This window comes from Schistocerca cancellata, chromosome 4, assembly GCF_023864275.1.
Source record: "Schistocerca cancellata isolate TAMUIC-IGC-003103 chromosome 4, iqSchCanc2.1, whole genome shotgun sequence".
NCBI classification, from domain to species: domain Eukaryota; kingdom Metazoa; phylum Arthropoda; class Insecta; order Orthoptera; family Acrididae; genus Schistocerca; species Schistocerca cancellata.
Genome location: NC_064629.1, coordinates 484,376,874 through 484,389,131, shown reverse-complemented (window position 1 = coordinate 484,389,131; position 12,258 = coordinate 484,376,874). Strand labels below are relative to the sequence as shown.

General features: G+C 37.2%; 1 protein-coding gene across 3 annotated transcripts in view; it reads right to left on the bottom strand.

Annotated features, from left to right (window-relative positions):
• LOC126183885 (chloride channel protein 2) overlaps positions 1–12,258 on the bottom strand; it is a 523,840-nt gene that overhangs the window by 136,658 nt on the left and 374,924 nt on the right. For all 3 annotated transcript variants that reach the window (XM_049926191.1, XM_049926193.1, XM_049926190.1), the window contains exon 7: positions 1,697–1,781. In XM_049926191.1, coding sequence (XP_049782148.1) covers positions 1,697–1,781 — 85 coding nt within the window. The remainder of the gene's footprint in view (positions 1–1,696; positions 1,782–12,258) is intronic.

Below are 12,258 nucleotides of genomic sequence, written 5' to 3'. Positions count from 1 at the left end.
TAGAAACAGAGACTGCATATAGGACACTAGTGTGACCCATTCTTGAGCAGTGTTTGTGTGTTTGAGATCCATCCCTAGTTGGACTGGAGGGAGACATCAAACCAATTCAGAGGTGGGTTGCTAGATCTGTTACTGGTGGATTCCAACAACACACAAGTATTACAGAGATGCTTCAGGAACTCAAATGGCAAATGGGAAGCCATGGAGGGAAGACAACAATCTTTTCATGGAACACTGCTGAGGAAATTCAGAGAACTGGCATTTGAAGCTGACTGCATAGTGAAACTACTGCTGCCAGTGTGCATGTTGCATAAGGATCACAAAGATAAGAGAAATTAAGGTTTTTATGGAGGCACATAGATAGTCATTTTTCCCTTTCTCTGTTTGCAAGTGGAACAGGAAATCAAATGTATAGTAGTGATACATGGTACACTCCACCATGCATCTTACAAAGGCTTATGGTGTGTGTAGATAGATGTAGATATTTTTCAAACATGAGAATACTTTTCTGCACATGGTATCATTAGATCAGATTAAGTTTTTGTTTTATAGACCCAAAAAATTAGAAGATTCTCATTGGTGTGGAACATGTCCGAAAGTATAACATAATAAACATAAAACATTTGAATATAATACTCACTACCCTGATCATTTGTCTGGAGAAGGTGAATGCATTACAATAAACTGGAACTGCTGTTGTTTATAGAATTAATACACTGTCAGAATGGAACATAGTTATGTACTTACACCTAGCCTTTACTGTTGTGACCAAGTGCTGCCAAAACTGAAATCTAACAGATACTTTTACTTAAGCTGGTCTAACAGTTCATGTTAAGATATTTATATATAGAGTAGGAGCTGCCTAGCAAAAAGTCTTTCAAACTCTGTTTAAACTGTGCTTTATCTGAAATCAAATTTTTAATGGCAGCTGGAAATTTATTGAAAATGTGTGTTCTTGAATATTGGACACCTTTTTGGACAGCCTGCATTATGTTGCTGTAGCCATACGGCTGGTGTGATCCTTCAACTTGCTCTCATACAACAGTTGTTATGTCAGTTAGGATGTTGACTCAGACGTGGTACTTATACCCAGAATATTAAGAAGCACCTGCAGCAGCCATGGGGCTACTTGTGTCAAGGAATGTCACTTCATGTGAAATTGCAATTACTATCTAATATCATATAATTTATGAACACATAGAGCTTCATTTCAGTTTCATCACCACCACCATCACCATCACTACTACTTCTACTTCTTGGTGCTTCACATTTCTGTCACCATGTGAACATCTATATTCATAATATACAGTGCTTTTTTTTTTTGGTAAGTGTAACATATTTTCAACAGAAAACATTACATGGTTCTACACATTAATTCATGTGTACATCTCAAGAGTATGTAAGTAACTTAGCTGAACTGCATATGATACACATAAGAAGTAAATATATCTAACTTTTTTCCCCTAACACTTTTCTATTTATTTGACGCAGCCAGTGAAGTCTTTCTACCATGATAATACATTTCTATGCATGTCATACTTTGACACCTTAAGACATCCTGCTATTAACTTTATTTAACCAAATAAAACTAATAAAAAAAGGTTATAAATGTATTTTCACAAGCTCTGCAGAACATGCACATAGTTAATTTCTTTATTACAAAAATAAATCTAAAATAAATACAGACAATACATACCCAATCATAGCAAAAATTATAAGCTCTTGTGGATCAAAGGGAAAATCCATTGTGAAGTTTGTTCCAAACACTGCTGTTACAGTATCTGCATTTCAAAAGAAAAATCCATATATCACAAATTTATGAAATTCCACAAAGTTACTGCAAATAAGCCTTTACAAAATAATGCTTATAACAACTATACTAGAAGGTATTCATATTGTGGTCAGAGCTCACTTTTTGCCATGTTTGCTTAAAATATAATTATGGAAGTAGGTTTCTGTCTTGACCAAACACAATTTTCTTGTTTAATATCCATACATGTTACACTTAAGTTTCATCATTGTCATTGGGTTCATTTCACTTTCTATTGAATAACTGATTCCTTCTCATCCCGTCTGGAAAGTCTCCCCTGCCAAAGTGCTCTGGGTGACTTTTTTAAAATTTAACTTTTTGATAGACCTCTTCAGTCCTATTCCTTCACCTCTCTTCTTTCCCCTTCAACCTGTCTGCCCAAAGAAGGAGCCACTGGCTCTGAAAGCTTGTTTAATTATAACCTTCTTTTATGTGTGTGTTCTGCCACCAGTTAGTGAGTAGATTTTTCATCTACCCTAATACATTATACTGTCAGATAAAAGTTTTTGTATGATTATATATACAGCTTTGGGATTCTGGTATTTATCAACACTGATTTGAGCGGTTCTAGGCACTTCAGTCCGGAACCGCGCGACCGCTACGGTCGCATCCTGCCTCGGTCATGGATGTGTGTGATGTCCTTAGGTTAGTTAGGTTTAAGTAGTTCTAAGTTCTAGGGGACTGATGACCTCAGATGTTAAGTCCCATAGTACTCAGAGCCATTTGAACCATTTTTGAACACTGATTTACTACTAAATTTTTAAATGTTGTTTGCTACATTAAAAAACAGGTCGCAAATCAGTGTTGACAGCAGAATGAAACACGAATGAAGAAGAGCCACTCAACATTAACAAGGAAACTGAGTATCTAGTGTAACATTACTATCATCTTCCGTGATGCCACATCTCAGATGACACTGATCCTCAGACATATTCTCTAACAAGATCACATCAAACTTAGTATATAAGCCAGCCCAGGGCCACCTAAGCAGTTATAATCTGAGGAGTGGAGTGCACACCATGAGAGTTATCTTATTTCCTACAGTGTACCTCATGTGGATTATGGCTGTAAATACATAACTCTGATACAGTGTACTGTTATTTGTACGAACAGACTGTATTTTTACAAAAACCAGAAAATTAAGAACAACATACAGTTATATAAAATTTCATTAAGGATACAGGGGTACTTATAAATGGTGGAAAAATCGAAATTTTTAATGACTTCATTAAATTCTATAGTCTTTCCTGATTACATTGATATATACATTCCAAATGAAAAATGACCTATATATACCACATTTTAAAGTTATGGTCATGCATGCCACCACGCCCTCATTATTTCTGTATTATTTTGAAAAGAACTGTGAACTTTCTGTTTCCCTCGATTACACATATGATACATTGTATATGTTGGCAACAGTGCAGGTTTCTAGTGTCTGTAAATGATTATCTTTCCTAACAATTGCTTTTAATTACACTGAAGCAGTTTGTTCACATGTGACTGAATGTTTGTTGCCCAAGTGCTACATATATTTGGGAAGTACATATCCTTTAGTGTGCAATAAATGAGAACTGTGCCATGCATAAAGAAATTCAGTACAAGGAAATTCCATCGTAACCGGTTCACAAACAAAGCAAGCCACACTGCTGAAAGTAACCTATGAGTTCTTCAGGGAAGAAACTCCCACATGGCATGCCTCCTGGTGATTCAAATTTTTGAGTTAACAATGACGCTGTTTGTAGTGGATTTGTTGTTGTTGATGTGGGCATCCTATCTTCTTTGATAAAGGAAGTGGTGAAATGTAAACAATGTGATGGTGTAGGCTGTCTGGAAATAACTGAACAACAAAGCAGCAGGAAAGATTTAGCATCAAAATTAGTTTTAAGCTGCAATAAATCTACCTCAAAAATTATGTCGAACATTGTGCATAATTCATTTGATGTGAATTTGAAGTTAGTGTATGCAATGCGTGCAATAGGAAAAGGAAAAAGGACTGCTCAAACGTTTTGTGGTTTGATGGACCTTCCTCCTCCTCCCACTAAGTTCAGCAAGTACATAAAAATACTTTTAGGTGCCTTGATGGTTGTGTCTCAAGCATCTATGAAACATGCAGTAGAAGAAACTGTAAATACTACTGGAACCAGAGAGATTGCTGTTGCACTTTATGGGACATGGCAATGTCAAGGACATCATTCCTTGAATGGTGTTGTAAGTCTACTTCTCTCAAGAATGGTAAAGTTGTTGATGTTGAGTGCTTATCTAACTACTGCCACACCTGCCATGCTAACACTGAAGGACATATTGAACACAGATTGAGGAAGCTACGAAGAGAAATGAAAGAAGCTATCTGATGGAAAATCTCTGTCTGGTCAAGGCAGATTGACAGAAACTGAAATAGACCTTCTTCAGAGTTATTATGGACTGGCCATTAGATGAACTGCATCTCTGAATGATGTTACAGCAATGAGAAAAGCTGTATGGACCACTTACTTTCATAAGTTGTCCACAGATGGCCACCCTGTTCATGGACTTTGCCCTAAAGGAGCAGATTCTTGGTGTGGTTACCAAAAAGCAAAAGAAAGTGGTTAAATATACCATCATAAGCATTCTCTTCCTGAGCCTGTTATGAATGAAATAAAAACAATTTTAAGAGACCTGAGTAACCCTGTTTTGCTTAGTAAATGTCTTCATGGGGGCACTCAGAATACAAATGAAAGTTTCAACCATTGCATATGGGAAAGATTACCCAAGAATGTTTTTGTGGGACTAAATACATTAAAAGTTGGTGTAATAGATGCAGTGATGTTTCATTGATGGAGTGATAGGGAGGTTGCAAGTCTTGAGAAATTTAGACATAAAATGCGGCTTTAATATGGAAGATCAACTGCTTGCATGTGACAGACAACAGGTGCATGAAGCTTAAAGATTCACTCTTCAAGTTACCAAAGAAGCAAGAAGTGCTAAAAGGAATGCATAGAGGAAGCTTCAAAATGAAGAAATGCTGCAGGGTGAAGACTATGCTACAGGAATGTGCTGAGGCAATTTTTAATTGGACTCATACCTTCATTTTCAATTTCGTAAAAGTTGTATTTTTCAGAATTCACGTACAAATATTTCCTAAAGTTTATAAAGCATTGCTCTAATTTTTTTCTGTAACTTGCAATAGTCCATACTTATGTAGTAGACCTAAGCTTTATTGTAGAATCAAATAAATCATAGAAAAAATAACATTTTTATCAGGAAAAAATTATTAAAATTAAAATGTAAGATGTGATATTTTTTTTTATCCTTGTAATATACATGATAGGTGGAATTAAATAGGTCTAGTACCTCAGGCATCATGCCATGCACATCTGGTAAAAATTTGGTCTCCTTCAAATGTATAGGTGAACCCGGGGTAGAACGGGGTGCTGGGGCAGAATGAAGATGTACATATTTTCGTTTCAAGTAGGAGCTGCCAACAATCAGCAGTAAGTAGAACTAGTTCAGAGAGTTACTGCTCAACTTTGGCAACCATATTTGTTTGGTTTTCATAAGCATTGGATCGTGAAGTTTTCGTTGTGGTAATTTTTGCTCCTGCCTTGTAACTTCTGGCAAATCAGAAGCAAGAAAAGGTTTACCTACTTATTTACAATATGACTATTGTTAGTAGATGCTTAAAATATGTTTAATAATCTTTAAATTCATGTGGTTAAATGTTTGTTTTCATATCTTTGTTTAGTGGCCTTACCTCCATAACCTATACCATGTACCTGGGGTAGAATGGGAAAGTACCCCATTCTGCCACGCTACATTTTTATCAAAGAGATCACTTTTATTAGGCTCCAAATCTATTTTGCTTTTGATTTCAGATGGTTCAGGTATATAACAGAAAAACAAATAGGCAGTCATGGTCTACTGAGACCCTCAACAATGCTGTGGAGGCAGTTAATTCTGGCCATTGTGGGTATTTGAAGGCTTCAAACCAATTTGACATTCCCCAGACTACTCTGGAAAGATACATTAAAAAAAGAAGGGAAAACCCTGACTACAAAATTGATAAAATGGCTGGAAAGTTTAAAAACGTATTTACAGAGCTCATTAAGTACTTAACTAGTTTATTCAGCTTAACAATCAAAGACTTGTGTAACCTAGATTATCAGTTGGCTGTAAGGAATTGCATTGTTCATAGATTTAGAAATGAAATTGCAGGCAAAGATTGGACCACTGGATTCCTTAAAAGACATTCTACTTTATCTGTTCGCAAACCCGAAGCAACATCTGGTGCAAGAGCCATGGGTTTTAATAAAGTAGCTGTCCATAGGTTTTTTTTCATTACTAACAAATGTAACCAACAAACACAAACTAATGGTTTCTCAAATATTTAATTGTGATGAAGCAGTCATTTCGGTTAACAGTAAAAACCAGTCAAAGATCATAGCTATCAAGGGGAAACATGAAGTAGAGTCATTAACATCTGCAGAAAGGGGCAAAACTGTAACCTGGCTCATTCATATGTCAGCAAGAGGAGCTTACATGCCTCCAATGCTTATTTTTCCATGAAAGAAAAAGCAGAAAGAATTTGAGTTAGGACTGCCACCAGGAGGTTGGGCTGAGGTCCACAGCACCGGATGGATGACCACAGAGTCATTCTTTGTATGGTTTCAAAAATTTGTGGAATTTTCTGAGGCATCAAAAGACTTCCCACTGCTTCTTATATTAGATGGCCACTCAACACATACCAAGAACATTGACATTATAGACTACGCAAGGGAGAGTGGTGTTTCATTGCTATATTTACCACTACATTGCTATCACAGACATCAGCCACTTGATGTTTCTTTTATGAAGCCTTTAAGTCTTCATTATAGTGATGAGCTATGAAAATGGCTATGAAGCAACCCAGGGAAAGTCATAACTCTCTTTCAAATTTCAACACTTTTTGGTTCAGCTTTCATCAAAAGTGCAACAATGAAAACTGCTATTAAAGGTTTGCAAGCTTCTGTAATATGGCCCATGGACCCATCCATATTCACCAATGCATATTTCCTCCTGGCAGACACAACTGACACTGGACTTGACAGGCCATCAGATAAAGAGGTTATTATATCTGGAGCTGAACAATTGGAATTGCCTTCACCTAGCGCACTAGCTAAAAAAGACAACGACATCGGGTTGGATGATCAAGCTGGTGAGGTTTCACCGAATTGTAACAATGAACTGCCGCCTAAGAATGACAAAGTTATTGGAGCTAATTGTTCTATTCCTGGATGCTCTTGGATGACAACTGACATCACGGCCTCCTCATTTCATATTTCACCTGAAATTCTGATGCCCTTGCCAAAAGTTAACAAAAGCATGAAAAGGGCGAAACAGAAGAGGGGGAAGACCATTGCTTTAACTGATTCACCGTACGAAAAAGAGTTAGAAGCCATTATTAAGGAAAAAGAGGGAAACAACTTTGCCAAAGAATAAAGAGCACAGAAAAAACTATTTGTGAAAGAGAATAAAGTTAAGAATACAAAAAAGAAAGAAAAGGGCCTGAAGATAAATGGAAAAAAAGAAGGAGAGAGCATCCAATACTAACAAGAGTGATTATGAGGAAAGTTCTGACTGTGAATGTTTATATTGTGGTGAGTTTTATTCAAAATCAGTTGAAGGTTGGGTTGCTTGTTCCATGTGCAAAAAATGGGCACACGATTCTTGTGTAGGAATAGATAGCGAAGACGACGAGTCTCTCCTCATGTGTGAATTTTGTAAATAGCCTTAAGAAAAGAATACAATACATGAAAACTGTAGTTTGATATTAACATTCACTTTAAACTAAATAAATACTGAGAAAGCCACTATTTTCTGCATTTCCGATAATTTTATACGTTTTTATAATCACTTGTACTTACCACCCCAATCTGTTCTGTGCATGGGGCAGAATGGGGCAAGTGACATACCTTTCTGTTTTTGAGTGACAAAAATATCGTTCTTTTACTTTATGGCAATGTTCTTGTATTTTTGTGATTAGTACATCATAATGTGTTCATATAAAAATTGGTAACTCTCTTATTTAACACTTTTGTACGTTTAATCAATGTTTTCAACTTTGTACCCTGTTCTACCCCGGGTTCCCCTAACATTGGATTAAATGGTACCTCAATTTGAGGAAGCATTTAGGAAAAAAAATTCCATCAATTTCTTTGTAATTTTTTTAACAACCCTAAGCAGGTTCAAAAATATTTAAAATACTTCTAATTTTTTTAGAAAGTGTACTGCATTACCTTATATCAACAAAAAATCTGTAAAACAAATACATTATAGACAGTGCTGGAAAGAAATAGGTGTTGATTTTTACATAATATTGAGCCAGAAAAGTACCCTGTATCCTTAAATATGTGTAACATACTATAAAGACTCCTGATTAGTTGCAGATGATCAGCTGTACTGCAGACAAGAGACACCTATGTAAATGTGAGTGTGATAGTAAAGTGCATATTTTTGTTAGTAATGTAATGAATATAAATGTCATAATCCTGAAACTGTACATATTATCATGCAAAATGTTTACCTTCACTGCATAACAAAAAAAGGCCAAGCAACCAGAAGACGAGGAGGAAACAAAATGAAGCACCTAATATTGTGTTGGGAAGATGTGGACCACTGGCAATACACTTAATTCTATGAGATGACAAAATGAAACTTCATGGGTTTAAAGGGTATGACATTATTTCAGTGATTTCAAAATCAAGACAAATTTGCAAATAAATTGGCCTCTTTATCAGCATGATTTTGCACCCTCTCTGATCGGGATACACACACTGATTTGTTTGGGGAGCGTGTTACAAACTAGTTGTATCTTCTCCTTAAGCAGGCTGGTTCACAATTGTTATAACTGATCCTTGATATCATGAATACAGGTACTGGGACGAAGCTAATGTCCAAGCTAGTCTCACATGTTTTACTGAGGGCAAATCTGGCAATTTTGCTGGCCATGGGACTACCTCAGCATCACGCAGACAGTTCATAAGACACATGTGGAATTTGTGAATCATGTTCCTACTGAAAAATTGTGCCATAATGAGGGGTAATACATGAGAATGTGTGATGTTTGTGACATAGCATTTTGCCATCAAAGTTCTCTCAATCACTACCAACCAAAACCTGAAGTCATATCCAATGACTCCCCACACCATGACACCAGAAGTTACACTGCTGTGCCTCTTCAAAACACTGGAAGAATGGGTTCTCTCTCAAGTTGCCACCATAGCCACCTATGTGCAGTGATTGTCATCTGCAGTAGTGCTGATCTGTGATTCATTGGCGAACACAATGTGATGCCTTTCATCAGCAACTGTGCTTTCTAGTCATGGCACCACTCCAACTGCAGCTATTTGTGTTGTGGTGTTAACCACAGCCTATGCTTGGGACGGTAATTCACTGATATGGCTGCTGCTAATCTCTGATCAATGGTGTAGGATAACACAAATTGTTATAGTGAGTCCATTACTTTTGACAGTCAGTTGCCTGACCTCACATTCCCACATAGTCTCACACTGGGTCACTTTCACATCTGAATGTCCCAAAACCTTAATACTGCACAATTTCACCAGCCAGTCACAATGAGTCCAGTAATTGGACACATTTAAAACTCTGTCAGGTGCTGATAACACACTCACATGTGTATGTGGAGTCACCATGTTGTTCACTTAACATATGAAGCTGGCAACACTCTTTATACATCCAACCAGGCCTGGTATTAATACTAAGAATATTAATGCAACCTGGTGGCCTTTCTACCTGCCACAGAGAACTGCAACTCTAATCATTCACATAGTCTCTGATGGTGTGTATGTGTGTGAAGCTTCATTGACATCAGACCATATCTTCTAGATGCTTCACTTTTTTTGTTAAGCAGTGTATTATTTGACAGAAAAGAACCAACTAATGATGGTGAAACTTCATTGAAAGAAGTTTGTACATTAAATAATAAAATTGTATTTGCTCAAGGTGGAACACTATGTCTCTAATGTTTTTGAAAAAGGTAAAATGACATTTATTACACTTCATTAAATTTTATGTTAGCTCTTACAGTGGTGAATAAAACTGCTAGAAAAAACTATGATCAGTTATCTAATGATATGAAATTCCTTACAGATAACAAAACTAAATTTGAAAGCAAGCCAAAATATTTCTTTGTGGGCAACTTTTCTATTTTGGGAGAAGGAAGTTGTTAAATAAAGGTAAATGATTAAGTACAAAGTTGATTTTCATGAATTCCACCTGCAACTCTTTTGCACCTTCATATTTACTTGACAACATCATGTATTGCTCTACTGAGGTTGTCTTGGCATTATTTTATGGGGAGACACTATTTGTAAATGATCAAATGATGAATTTGTTGTCTATGTTTATTTCTGTATATAGAAGTAGTGGTTGGCCAATCAACCAACAAAATATTCCAGCAGCAAATAACATGAACATTTTTGTGAAAATTACAGAATGTATAATCTCGTGACCTACAGATGAACCAGGAGTCATAAATGTAATTAGATCATTAAACATAAAAATTCTGAGAGGGTAGGTGGTCTATGTCCTAAAATAGTTAAAGTGTGTTAGTAAATATCTAATAAAACCTCTGACACCTCTAATAAATCCAGTGCTGGAAGTAAGGATATTCCTAAACTGCCTGCAAATGATTAAAGTAATTCCCATCTACATGGCTAAAGTCAAAGGGAATCTTACAAATTACAAACTTATTAGCATCAAACCTAAACTAATGAAAGTTTTGAATATAGGCATAAAGGACACAATAGTAAATTTAACAATTACAGAAAGGATAGATTGTGTTACTCACGGTAAAGATGACACATTGATTTGTAGACAGGGACAATGAAAATACTGTAATCACTAAGCTTTCAGGAAAAGCCATCTTCAGAAAAGATAGGAAACACACACACACATTCACTTAAGCAGGCACACTGTTAGCTCCAGCCACTGAGGCTCCATAAATTTCCAAGGAAAAACAACTTCATAAATGGTTCACTATATGGTTTCTGAAAAGACTGATCTACAGGGTAGCTGTTGCATATGTAATCAATGGACTGAAATATTAGGGACAAGCCTTTGGTTTATTCCTGGACCTAAACAATACTTTTGATTGATGGTGTCACAGGTTTCTATTAGAGAGACTATGTAGCATAGCACAAAAAAGAAAGCAATAAATATTTCTAGAGGATCATGAGTCATAATATACCCCTGTCTGCATCATCAATACAATAGATCATTTAGAAACATGATTCCTGCGCAATTGATTAATTCAAACAGAAAAGAAGTCAGCAGTTTCCATGATTCAATTTGTATTTAATTGCAGATGTATATTTCAGCTACAGTATTGTTGCAACTTGGACACACAGCACAAGCAAGAATGTTAGTACAACTTTATTAGATGTGGCCTGTATGCAAACCACCATAACATACACTGAACACAATAAGATAAGGCAAATGTACATAAGCAGTAACAACATGATACTGAGTATGAACATAGCTCAGAAGGGTTTAAATAGGCACTCATCCATGGCAGGCTCTATTAGAAGGTCACAGTATATCTCTTTTGCAGCGAACTCTCACGGATGACAATACACTGCCAATGTACGCAACTTTCAAGTGTGTGCACATTACTTCATTCCCCTTCCCTTGGTAACAGTGCAGATTCACGAGATGTTCATGGAATCTTTCTCCATGAGGCTCTGACTGAGATGACGTTCTCATACTGGGAAGTCTGATCAGAAATACTTGGAGCACAGACAGTGTTGAGTCTACCTTCTTGTGTCAACCCATACAGTAGGATGGATGACGTTGGCACAAGCTCTATGTCCACATCAGGTCCAGGGAATTGTGGTGGTGGTGCCCCCACAGTTGGCAGCTGAGACAGAGGAGATGGCTCCTGTATGGATGGTAGATGTATTGGTACTGGTAACAGTATTGGAGAAGCTGCACCAGGTTCATTCATCAGTGATTGGGGATCCCTCATATGTCATGGTAGGGACCCTGCCACATCAGGTGATCTGTCAAGCAATGCAGACTGGTGTGGTGACATCAGAGTCCCGGTCAGGGTTGTCCAGCTATCCACAGGCTAGTGCAACAGGTTGCAATGATGTGCACAGAGGCCCTCCTCCATATGGATGTTGCAGAGATGGTGGCCGCAGCATTGGGAGATGACAGTGGGAATTCATTTTGGGCAATGACCAAACTTGTGTGCCCAGACAGCCACCTCAGGATGGAAACAGAACAATGGCTGCACAAGTTGGAATCCTTGGCCAGGCTGCAGGAGATGCAGTAACATCCAGAGTTGACACTTGTGGAGCAGTTCAGTGATGCCGTTGTCGCCAAATGGTGTGAACCAAGAGGAAGATGGGAACTGATCCAAGGCAATATTGGATGGGGAGTGAGGCACATTCTAACTAACCCTTTGGTCT